Source organism: Hydra viridissima, unplaced genomic scaffold (genome assembly GCF_058129835.1).
Source record: "Hydra viridissima isolate aposymbiotic clone 2 unplaced genomic scaffold, HvirCarnegie_v1 scaffold_12, whole genome shotgun sequence".
NCBI lineage: Eukaryota > Metazoa > Cnidaria > Hydrozoa > Anthoathecata > Hydridae > Hydra > Hydra viridissima.
The window spans coordinates 8567603-8580374 of NW_028324311.1; the positions used below are offsets into that span (position 1 = coordinate 8567603).

A 12772-nucleotide genomic window follows, 5' to 3' on the forward strand; every position below is an offset into this window, starting at 1 on the left:
TTTGTTCCTATTGCTGTTTGCATTTTCAAAAACATCTGTTGTAAAATAATTTTTGTTTTATTTTTTGTGTTAGTCATTTAAATAATTATATAAAATCACTACTGATGTCATCATCAAAACTTAAAGATGCAATTAACCATATGAAGGAGGCTGAAAAAGCGTTAGTATCTTGATATCTAAAAGATTGTTTGTAATGGTGTAGGGTGCAATTTGAATATTAAAATATGATAAGCAAAAAAACTTCCAGTCCTACTGTTATAAATATAGTAGTTAGAGTTGTTTTGTAGATTAAAAACAAGTCTCTTTAAATGGACACCTGATTATGATACAGCAGCAAGTGAGTACACAAAGGCAGGTAAATATCTTTCAAAAATTTTCTTTAAGTCATTTGTTTGAATCATAAAGTTTAAATGAGAAAAAAAAAGTAAATCTGTGTTAAACAGGTCATTGCATGTTTCGGGTCAAGCTTCAAAAAATGTTAACTAACAGTCAAACTAAAAGTTCAAGTAAAATTTTTTTTCTGTAAGAAGAAGTAAAAAAATAAATTCAATTCTGTTTTTTCTTGAATAATTAATTTGTTTTCAATTTTCTTTATCAATAAAAAAAATTTTTTTAATTCTCAAAAAAAATTATATTTAATCTGTGCAACCCGTTTAGAATAGTTTTATTCTATGCTCTGTAGAGTAAGTAAAAGAATTTTATTTACCCTACAGAGTTTGTGAGATTTCACAAACTAGCATTTTATATACAAAGTATTTGTAACTTACAAATTACAAAACAAAATCAAGGTGTTGAAAAGAAATTCATATTTCTAATATATTTTTCCAGCAACAAGTTTTAAAATATGTTCTTCTCTGGAGCAAGCAAAAGAATGTTATATCAAAGCATCTGATATGCAGGAGAAACTGAGTTCGTATCTTTTCAGTTATATTATATATTTAAGTTTTTTTTTTTGACCATTTAATAATCATTTTGTTCCTTAATGTATTTTATTTAGATTGTTTCACAGTGCTAAGTAAGTTAAACTTGTTGTATTTTAGTGATTCTACTATTAAAGCTTTAACTTTGTCTTGGTTAGGGGTGTCGATATTTAAGCAAAAATATTCATGTACAGGGGATTTATGCAAAGAAAATTATAAGCAACTTTTTTAAAATGAGTTCTGAGAGGTCTGTTTTAAACAGATAGTAAAGACAGCCATTACTTAAACCATGGTACACTTATTTGCATGCACTCATTCTGAGGAATATATTGATAAATTTTGTAAGGAATAAATTAGAATTATATCTCATAAATGAATTTAAAAGTAAGAAAATTAACTATTCCTTTTGATTTTAATAAGTGTTTAAAAATATCAATGTTCAATGTCAGCATTTAAAATTTTTTTTTATGTAGTCGAAGTTTCACTTGCAGAATATGAACCTAAAAAAAATTTTTTTAAAAAGTGAAAAAAAAGTTTATGTAATTTTAGAAAAAATTTTAGGCTCCTTACTCAAGCAGCTGGTGTATCTATTGAACTCAAACAACTAAATCAAGCTGTTGAACTTATGGAAAAAGCATGGTGTGTGTGTGTTTATTGTTAAAGTGTTATAATATCTCAACCTTGGGGTTTCTTCTATAAAAAAATTTCAACAATTTTAGTTCGTTATACCAACAGCATGGTACTCCAGACACTGCTGCTTTGACATTGGTTAAAGCAGGCAAGTAAGTATGTTATGCAGTTATTGGAAAAATTGAATGCTAACCTTGATTATATACATATGTGCATTTAAATATACTTTTATGTAGAATGTGTGAAGCAACTATGCCAGATAAAGCTGTTGAGTTCTTTATAAAAGCTTCAGAACTTTGTGAGGTAAGTTTTATCAAATGATAATATTTCCCTTGATTTTTTCTTTATAATAAACTCTGGATTTTTTAGAATGATGGGAAATTAAGAGATGCTTCTGATTATATCAATCAAGCTGTTCGAATTCAAGTTAAGCACAAACGGTACCCAATTGTTAAATAATTTTTGTAGATTGAGATTACTTAGCTATTATATAGTTATTTTGTTCAAAATGTCTTTGTAGAGCGCAATGCGCTCTACATAGCCATAAGTTGCTCAGAGCGCAATATTGTACATGCATGCGCAATTATTTTATTATAACAGTGCAATTTATATTTCATAATAAAGCTGGTTAGGGTTAGGGTTAGGTTAGGGTTAGGGTTAGGGATAGGGATAGGGATGGGGTTTACATCAACAAGATTAAAAAAAAAAAAAAAAATTAGCGCATGCATACAAAGTATTGCACTCCGATTAGCATATGGCTGCATAGAGTACATTGCGCTTCAAGTAGTGGCCTATTTTGTTTTCTTATGATTTATTTATGTCCAATATAATTAGACAAAATAAGAGCTTTTCAAAGAACTTTATAACTATTTATTAAAATCAAGTTTGAGTGTAATAGTGTTGTAAATGGGGAAAAACAGGGAAAAAATTATTTTATTCACAGGCATTTAAAAAAAAGAGAGAGCTCGATTTTTTATTCAGCATTATTTTGAATCAAATTTTGAATGAAATGGTCAATTTTTTCAACGTTTTATTTTATAAGGTGCTAACAAAACATTTAATCAGGTACTTACTTATTTTGTACTGAGTTAATCCGCTTTAAAAGACATGTTTTAACATGTTTTAAACTTTAGATATATAGAGTCAACAAAGTTAATGAAAAAGCGCTTAGAACTTATCCAAGAATTAAAAAGTCCAAACATGGCATATAATGTAAGTATATTTAATAATGCATACTTACTTAAAAATATATATTTTTTAACTTGGGTAAAATTAACTTCATTAAGTCCATAATTGTTACCAGCATGACTGTCCCAATGACAGAGGAAACAGGAGTGCTTTGTAAATCCACCTTGCATTTCCATTAACAAGCCACTTTAACTTTCCTTGGATTTTTCATTTCTGATCTTCATAGTTAATAGCCTAAAGTAGCACTAGCATTATGCTGTAGGTTTTCTTTAGGCAAATAGTCTATATTATTGGAAAAAATTGGCTTTAAGTTGCTATTGTTTCTGGATAGCTTTGAGTTTGCTTTTACATGTCTCACTCTGATTTATATAGATCTGCTGAAAGCTTTTGTTTTTTGCCATATGTACTTTCTTCTATCTCCATTTCATCCTGTACAGACTTGATTCCATCTTGTTGGGGAACAGGTTTAAGTGCTGATTGCAGGTTTTGATAGTTGTGTTTGTGTTAAGTATGGTAAATCCACAGGTATTAACTAAGCAAAAATAGCAATTATAGTGGTGATTTATTGGTTTTTTCCATATCATTAGAATAATAAAAGGCATTGATGCTTTCCTTCTATCTAATCTAAACCATTTGAGATTGAAGTACAGATAATTTGATGAGGTCTGGCAAGCTCATTAGTTTTTCCTTCATTACTCAGTCCTTCATGTAGTCTAACAATTTTCAATGATACTTAAATCTGGTGAGTTTTTGGAGAACACAATTAGCTTGATATAATACAGAGAAAAACTGATTGAATTATGTTTATTGTAAGCTATAATATATAAAATGGACTGTATTAATACTCTAACTGCGTTAATTTTTCTGACTTCCCATTCCTGCTAATTTCTGAGCAGGAAATTCTGTTTTGTAGGTTATTTTAATGAATAAAGTTCACACATTCTCAGAATTCAGAATTTGAAATGCTTTTGATATCTTTATGATACAAAATGCATGAGTTCTTATGTATTAAATGCTTAAAATTGTCTTTTTGATGATTGTTTTTGAATGATTGTTTTGTTTTGTAGGTTATTTTGTCCATGGTTATTGTTTTTTTAACTGAAAGAGATTTTGTTGCTGCAAACAAATCATTTCTTGAAGGCTTCAAGTATGTTATTTTTTCAAATATTCTGTGATTTATAATTTTATTTTAAAATGATTTTAAAGTTATTAAATGCTTTGGGCATTATTTCATACTATTCTCTTAGCATAAATATTTTTGATTTTACTGTCTGCTTTCCTAATAAAACTATTTTTGTTGTTTTTATTAAAATTACATGAATTAAATAGAAACTATGTAGCACATAGTAATTAAAAGTTCTTTCTGAGAAAAAAATTTCTCCATAGAAAGTACTCTTTTATATTGAAAGTAGCAAAAGTTTTGTTTCTAAAGTGAAAGCAATAATAGAAAATAGAGAAAATGATGAAATGGAAATGAAATTAATGAAGTAATCAAATGGAGGTTAAAATTCATGTAAAGCTAAGTCATAATATTTACAGACTTCAAATGCTAGGTTAGATTCTGTGGTCATGCATGAAATTAACATAATCAGTGGTATAGCAGTTTCCCATAGTAACTATGAAAGGGGCTAGGTACTATTATATCGGAAATTTAACTCAGAAACAATACTTCATTTATGTTTTAAATTCACACATGAAATCAATCTATAAAAACTTTATATTTAACTTTACTTTAATAAAGTTCATATCAATAGCAAAAGTTCTGTAAAATTGTAAAGAATGTTTTTAACATATCATGCTTTTATATAAATGTAATATAAATATATAATGTACAGACTATTTTGAGCATAAATGTAGTATAAATGAATTTCTATACAAACAATTTTGAGCAAAAATACAATATAAATAAACTTTTTATATAAACTATTTTGAGCATATAAATTTTTGTTAAATGTTAGCATAGAAGATTTCAGTGTGAGTGATGAAGCTAAGTTCTCAGAGCGTTTAATAAAATCATTTGAAGATGGTGATGAAGAGATGCTTCTAACCACCAAAAATCAACCCACTGTTACTAATTTGGATGTCGAGGTTAATTTTTACTAAAATTTGTTAATTTTTATATTCTTTAATCTTGTTTTAAAAACTTTTCCTAATCTTTTATAGAAATATATAGATGCAATCTTTTATGTAGATAGCTTTTTTTGTAGCTATTTCATTTTTTAAGTTGTTTATTTGTTTTGTATAATTTTATTATTATACTTTTTAAAAAAAAACAAGTAATCATTATATAACAAAATGAAAACAACATTTTTAACATTTTAAGTACCATTAACTAGTGTTAATATGTCATTTAAGTTTTTTATTTGCAACTGCTGATCATTTTAGTATTTCATTCACAGAAGATTATTAAGGGGTGAAAAAAACTCAATGAAAATATAAGTAATTCATCTCTGTATAAGAATATCATTACATTAAGTGAACATAGGTGGAATCATCAGCATAATCTCTGGAGTCAACTGTAAATTTAAAATTTCCACCTGTCTTTTTAGATTATACTGATGCACTCCAAATTTTTATTTAATGCTCAATTATTGAACATTTGAGAGTACATTTTGTTAGAGGACTCCTTAGTATTTCTTATATGTCCAGTTTTTGATCAATTAAACTAGTTTTTCTATACCAGAAGCAGTCATTCAGGAACCATCTTCATGTTTAGTTGTTTCCTATGCCACTAGCAAACTATCATGGAACCCTTTCCATGTTTAGATGATGCCATTAAATATATTGGCTCAAGTCAGATACAGTATCTGACTTTTGCCACACACAATTTTTTAAATCTAATCAAGTTACTTTATTCCAAACTAATTTGCATGACTTTTAACATAACTGAATCCATTAATGTTATTGATCTTACTGAGACTTTTCTCACTAAATTTTATTACCACTTGTTTTCAGAATGTTTCAAACAGTTCTTGGTAATAACTGAATATGAAGATATCCTTTGACATTTGCTGTAATTATTGTGTACAGTTGTTTGGCCTTAATTTAACTTCTTGAAATATGACATTTCTTAACTAGCCAGCCTGACCTTACTTTGCTGAATACTGAGCATATTGTATCCCAGTGTTTTTCGAAAAAATTGAATGTTGGCTGTGTTTGGAAACAATTCTAGCAATTTTGAATTCACTTTTATTACCTTGATGCAATTTTATATTTTTTCTTTGAGCAAAGTTTCTTTAATTATGCCATTTTTGATATTTACCTAAAAATAATAATTTTGAGTGTAAATTCAATAGATACAATTTGAGTATAAATACAATGTATGTTTGTAGTTGTGAATTTCAACTACAATTTGTTAATAATTTTTCTAATCAATTTAGTGTAAAATTGACAGTATGCAAAACATATTTTTGCATCAATTTAGTGCATTTCAGTTTCATAGTTAACAAAACAGTAATTATAAAGCGAATTATAAAGCTAACTGTTAGATTTAGAACTTAAATAAATGAATGGAAAAAGAAAAGAATCTATGTGGTTTTTTTTAAAACTAAAAAACAAAACAAAAAAAAAACACTTTACAAGTGGCCAAAAATTTTTTTTACTAATTGTTCATTGCTATTGACAATATAGAAAATATTAAAAATTTACCCCTGTCAATAACTTAATACTTTTTTAATTTTTGTAATCTTTTGTTATATGCCACTTTGGCAATAATTAATTCATAGTGAATGTCAAAAATATGTCTATGTAAGCTATAAACAAAACAAACTCCATCATCACATGATCAATAATAGTATGCAATAAATCAAATGAAATTTCCAGGAGTATTTACAGAATAACAGAGCATTTAATGATCAGCTCATTTACAATATTTACTTGTCATTTTACCATATTTGCTTGTTAAGCTACAGAATTTCTTATATAAAATTACAGTGTTTGCAACCCAGAGAGTGTGACTTATTCAATGATCAAGTTTACAAAGTGTACTCCTAAAATTAAGTTCACTCATATTTGGAAAAATAGAAACTACTTTGTAGTTTAGATTTTTAAGGATTTTAAGTTTTAAAAGAGCCTAACTTTTTCCAAATTCATAATTTTAATTTTTTTTTATAAATGTTAAACTTTTTATAAATATTAGATTTTTTAAAAATCCAGATTTTTTAAAAGTCTATATTCTGTTTTTAAAAAAAGTCAGTTTTTTTAAAGTTCTGCCTTTCAAAAACCAATTTTAATCCACAGAAAAAGTTTCATTTTTCTATAGCTTCATCATTAAAAAAAAAAAAGTTTTTAAAAAATCTGTTAATTCAAAAAAAAAAAAAATTTAAGCCTTTTAATCTTTTTTCAATATATAATCAAATTGAATCTCAATAATTTTTAAAAACAAGTATAAGTCTTTTTAAAATAATTATAAAAATTTGGTACAGTGTGGTTTTATTAGAAGAAAGATAAATGAACTGACATGATATTTAGAGGGATAGTACAAGAAGAACAAAGACAAATATAAATGAATTCACAATAATGCAAATGAGTTTCAAGGAAGAACATGGGAACTTTCAGAATTTATGGATGAATATGCTATTGCAAGTAAAAGTCACTCATTACAAAATCAGCATGTTGGAATTATCAATGGAATATTTCCAACATGCTGATTTTGTAATGAGTGACTTTTACTTGCAATGAGGCAGAATCCAAATTTAAGTGCAATCAATAATTGACAGAAATAGTCAGTTACAAAACAAACTTATAATTGCATTGAATGATCATCAAAAAATAAATGAATGAAGAGTTATTTAATGTCAAAAAGAAGATGAATAGTTGAGTCAATTTTGATGAGAAGCAGGAGATATTCCCAACAATAAGAATGCTGCTGAAGTGGCTGCTATCAATCAAAGGAAAATTCAATTCATTTATCCTGAACCAAGAATTTTTTTTTGAACCAACGATTTCAGCATTATTATATCTGGCTCTTAAGCAGATATGATTAAAATCGGAATGAACCTTATGATATTTCTCAAATTGTTTTTGGAGCAGCATTTTTTATAGTCAAGGTTTTAAGAGGTTTAAGTAAATTTACTCTTTTTTCAAAAGTTCAAAGTCAGAATTTGGAAAAAGTTAAGCTTTTTCAAGAGCAAATGTTTTCAAAAACTAAATGAGTTTCAGAACATTTCCATTTCTAAGTTCACTCATAAAAGAATTTTAATATAACATTCCCAGAGCCCTGTGTTTTATTAAATATCTTCTTGAGAGTAATTTAGTAACAACAGATATAATTTACAAAAATAAGATATAAAAATACTAATAACATAATAAATCCTATTTTAAAATCACAATTTCAGTTAACTTTATTATTCATCTTAGATTTCTCGACTTGCAAGGATGCTGAAAATTCCCAAAGATAGAACATCTATCAATGTAGAAAATATTAATGAATCTAGTGAGATGGGGAGTGAAGAAGAAAATATTGAAGGAGTTTTATGTTAACATTATGAATAATAAAAAGTTTTCTTTTAATATAATAGTTTAAACCCTTTTTTTTTTTTTTGTTTTTTTGTTGTTTTTTTTCTCACTTTGTTAAAATTTAAATGAAATAATTTCTTAAAAGAAAAATAATTTTGTTTTATGGTTTATGTTGGAAATTTCTCCTATCATTTCAGCATAAGTTTGATGGCAAATATATCCATTAATTATAAATATACTTTTGAAAAAAAATTTAATACTTTGAATGAATTTTTGAAATCATATTGAGGTAATCATTTATTCATTTCCTTGAATGACTTGGTTACTTAGTGTTTTCTCATCATAACAGAAATATTAACATAGAAAATGATGATGATTTTATAGAGAAATAGTAACATAGAAAATTAATTGATAATTATTTTATAGAAAAAGTTGTGAAGTTTATCTGTCCTGTTTTTTAATAGGGATTTTGTTATTATTAGTTTGTTTATTGAATTTAAAGGTTACTTTTTTTATTATTTAACATTGTTGGTGATTTGCTTTGAATTATGCTGAAAATATTTTTGTATTATATTTGATAAATATTATTTTATAGGTTTCTCTTTATAAACCTTGGCTTTCAAAAGAACCTCGATGTACTCGTTAAATAGAACCTTGTTGAAATTTACAATTTTATTTGCAAAATATGCATTTTTTTTGTTTTCAGATTTTTTCGTCAGCATCTGATGTTTTCTGTTTAGTTAAAAATTTAAATCCAAATAAAATGTCAGAAAAACGCAGCTTAGCAAGAGTCTATGCTGATGTCAACGCACAGAAGCCAAGAGAGTATTGGGATTATGAAGCCCATGTCATCGAATGGGGGTGAGAGTTTTTTGAGATTTATGGGTTTTTAAAAATTAAAGTGCTTTTTGAAATTTAAACTGTCACTAAATAGCAGATAAGCAAAGTTAAGCATTAATATAAAAAAAAACTTCCAACGAGTTTTAGTTTTGCAATGAAAAAAAAATGTTCTAATCTAACAAGTATTTATCTAAAAACTTATAAAACTTCTTTTTTAGTCAGCAAGATAATTATCAGCTGGTAAGAAAGTTAGGAAGAGGAAAATATTCAGAAGTATTTGAAGGGATCAGTGTCGCTAATAATGACAAAGTTGTAATTAAAATACTTAAGGTACGTAGGGTCAGATTGAAATAATGAGTGTTCACTGTAAAAATTAAAAAGCAGTTTTTTGAAAAGTGTTAGTTATGTTTCTCTCGTGCAGCCAGTAAAAAAGAAGAAGATAAAGCGGGAAATTAAGATTTTAGAAAACTTAAGAGGTGTTCCTAATATCATTACCTTGTTGGATGTAGTAAAGGATCCTGTTGTAAGTTTCTTTCTTTTCTCAAAAGAATTACTCAGTTTAATGGTGATGTATGATTGCGTAATTTGCGTATCTTATTCTATAGTCTTTTTTTAAAAATTCTATAGTCACGGACACCAGCTTTAGTATTTGAATATGTTAACAACATAGACTTTAAGGTATGTCTATTTTCTCTAAAAAAGCATCCTTTAAGGTTTTCTAAATTTACTTTTTTAAATTTCTTTAAGACTTAAAACTTATCTATTTGTACCTTTAACCGTAGCAACTATATCAACAGTTCACTTCAGAAGACATCAAGTTTTATTTGTATGAACTCCTTAAGGTATGTTTTGTTGGTATGGCCTAATATTTTGCTCTTTTTCTTTTTGTATACTTCAAAGTGTTTTCTGGTTTAGGCATTAGATCACTGCCATAGCATGGGAATAGCACATCGAGACGTTAAACCGCATAACGTAATGATCGATCATGAGCAGAAGAAATTGCGACTCATTGATTGGGGATTGGCAGAATTTTATCATCCTTCACAAGAATATAACGTACGTGTTGCATCTCGCTACTTTAAAGGACCTGAGCTACTTTTAGATTTTCAGGAATACGATTACTCCTTAGATCTGTGGAGTTTTGGCTGCATGTTTGCAAGCATGGTGAGCGAGTTTTCTGTGTTAGAGCAATTGGAGCAACATCTCTTTCTTTATTTTTTTATTGCCTTTTCTTCCCTTTTTCCTTTTTTTTTTTCATAGCTTTTCCGTAAGGAACCGTTCTTCCATGGTCACGACAACACAGATCAGGTTACTTGTTTTATTTTGTAACTAAGTTAAAGAATTTTTTTTTACTTTATTTTTAGTTCTCGTTAAATTAATACTTTTTTTTCGTTTAGTTGGTGCGAATAGTAAAAGTACTTGGCACGGAAGATTTGTTTGATTACATTGAAAAGTATAAAATCGAATTGGACCTGAGGATTAAAGATAAACTTGGAGGAAGGTAAAAATCAAAGTTAAATTTAGTTGCAGCATATTGTTATTTACTTCTATTACTGCAGTTATTTCAAACTATCTATTTTACAGGCACTCGAAAAAGCGTTGGGAACGCTTCGTTAATAACGAAAATCATCATTTGGTAAGCGCTGATGCAATTGACCTTCTTGACAAAGTTTTGGTGTACGATCATAATGTAAGTTATGTCTCGTGAGTATTGGCGATTCGTAACTATTATTTTTGTTCTCTTAGAATTTTTTTTTGCTATGAAATTTTTGAAATAGTTTCATTTCCTTCTCGATTATTTTTCTAGAAACGATTAACGGCACGCGAAGCCATGGATCACCCATATTTTAGTAAGTTTCTAGATGAAAACTTTGATTGTTTTTAATTTATTGGAAAAATCTTATATGGTAATCATTTAATTTAAGTGAAGAGAAGTATCTCTATCTGTCTTGCTGATACATGTTTTTTTGATAGATAGTTTAAAGTCGGGAAAAGAAGATGAAATGAAGTAACCGACCCACATTCAGAATACTTATAAGACCAATGAAGAATGCTAATGTTGGTTTTTTATAAAGTTATACAATAATAAAGTGATTACGTTCAAGTCGTTTTCAGCGACAATTAGCGAATCAAATTAGACACGTGAGCTGAAATTTCATTAAAGATTGCACGCAATAGCTTGAAACGATTGTAAATGATACAATAAGTTTATCTACACAATTATATTTTGTTAATAGGATTGTTTAATTCTTGCGGAATATCACGGTTGTAATTTACCAGGTTAGGCCGGTGCTACAGTTTGGAAATCGCGCTTACACTGTGATGCTCGTTGTTTTTGTTTGTTATTGTTGCTGATGTTGTTGTTATTATTATTTTAATTGTTATCATTATCAGTATTATGCGGTTGTGTAAACTGTCTAAAATCGCAATTATTTCTAAATTTTTGTTAAAACTCTGAATAATGATTATCTGTTTTTGTGAGTCACGAAAAGTAAAACTGTTAGAGTGAAGTTTTAGATGCTTTTCGTTACCTTAAGTTTTAGATACCTTAAAAATATACGTTAAAAAGATACCTTTCGTTACCTTATTGTTCAAAAGGGAGCTCATGATTTTTTTTAAAAAAGTCCTTTTTATTTGTCTTCGTGCTTTGCTTTTAGCTCTTCGATTTTGCCTTTTTTTTTTTTGACCTTTATTTTTGTTTAAAGAAATATTTTGAATAAAAGACTCTGGAATTCATTATTTTTAGAGTCTTCTATTACAACGATATTCGATTTAATAATTTCTTTTTTTGGAGATCAAGTTCAATGAGATTGAAACAAACATTTTTCAACGTAGAAAATGCTCTTTCACTTTTTTTTTTTTTTTTTTTCTTTTTCACCACAAAAAAAAAAGAAAAAAAGTTTTATACTTATCTGTTTATATAAACCAAGTGAAGTGATAATACACGTGGAAGAGAACTTCTTAAATTCAAGTCCATTTTTAGTCGCTTTGATAATTTTTTATTACTAGTTTTATTTAAAACATGAAGTAACGAGCTAAACTCGTAACGAATTAAAATGTTTTCTTACTTTTCTTTACCAAAATTCATAAAACCACTCTCTACTATCTACTATCAATGCAAAACCTTTCATTTTTATTGTTAATCTGTTACTTAAAAGTATGCTGCAATTTTTTTCTTAAAAAATTTCATTGTAGCATACTTTTAAATAACTGATTAGCGTCAAAATTTTAAAACTACTTCATAAAGATTTGTAACTTATTTAATAAAAACTTTTATTTAAAGTATATTGTTCTAATAAATAATAGCTTATATATGCATGAATATCTATAAAATTTGAACATACAGAAGAAAAAAAAGATATAACATGAATATTTTCAAAACGACAAAATTTTAAAACCACTTTATTTTTTAAAACATTTGGAACAGATTGAATTTTTCTCTAAATTATTTTTATATAAATTGAACTTATTACAAATTTTTAAAATTATACTTATTTTAGATTATGAGTCACTGGTTACGAGCGCGGTAAAAATGATACTCTTTATTTCAAGAACTTAAGTGAAAGAGAAATAGCAAAAATTATAAACAAATCGAGGACTCTTGTTTATAACTATCTTAAAGATAGAAATGTGTTTAAGAAGAGGAGGACGTAAAAAGATGATTAATAAAAGGGCTCAATGAGCAATTTTTAAATTAGTAAGCAGTTCAACATCACTGCTGAGAAGATAAAGTGGTT

General features: G+C 27.2%; 2 protein-coding genes across 6 annotated transcripts; both read left to right on the plus strand.

Moving 5' to 3' along the window:
• The first annotated feature begins 7 nt into the window (after positions 1-7).
• LOC145194415 (gamma-soluble NSF attachment protein-like) lies at positions 8-8254 on the plus strand. 4 transcript variants are annotated; one of them, XM_090068043.1, is made up of 13 exons: positions 8-160; positions 288-355; positions 444-506; positions 829-913; positions 998-1015; positions 1470-1559; positions 1640-1702; positions 1787-1853; positions 1920-1990; positions 2684-2762; positions 3806-3885; positions 4697-4826; positions 8097-8254. In XM_090068043.1, exons 1-13 carry the CDS (start codon positions 105-107, stop codon positions 8217-8219), a joined length of 993 nt encoding a protein of 330 aa, XP_089924169.1. In that variant the 5' UTR covers positions 8-104; the 3' UTR covers positions 8220-8254. The 4 variants fall into 4 exon arrangements, with proteins under 4 accessions (XP_089924169.1, XP_089924170.1, XP_089924171.1 ...); XM_090068044.1 differs by having other exon boundaries at positions 11-160; positions 1482-1559; XM_090068045.1 differs by lacking the exon at positions 444-506 and having other exon boundaries at positions 14-160.
• Positions 8255-8904: 650 nt separating this feature from the next.
• On the plus strand, positions 8905-11874 carry LOC145193909 (casein kinase II subunit alpha-like). 2 transcript variants are annotated; one of them, XM_090068041.1, is made up of 11 exons: positions 8905-9056; positions 9254-9365; positions 9457-9558; positions 9663-9713; positions 9818-9877; positions 9951-10199; positions 10296-10343; positions 10433-10536; positions 10620-10725; positions 10843-10885; positions 11010-11874. In XM_090068041.1, the coding sequence occupies exons 1-11, from the start codon at positions 8959-8961 to the stop codon at positions 11045-11047; spliced, it is 1011 nt and encodes a 336-aa protein (XP_089924167.1). In that variant the 5' UTR covers positions 8905-8958; the 3' UTR covers positions 11048-11874. The 2 variants fall into 2 exon arrangements, with proteins under 2 accessions (XP_089924167.1, XP_089924168.1); XM_090068042.1 differs by having other exon boundaries at positions 11014-11874.
• The last annotated feature ends 898 nt before the right edge of the window (positions 11875-12772 follow it).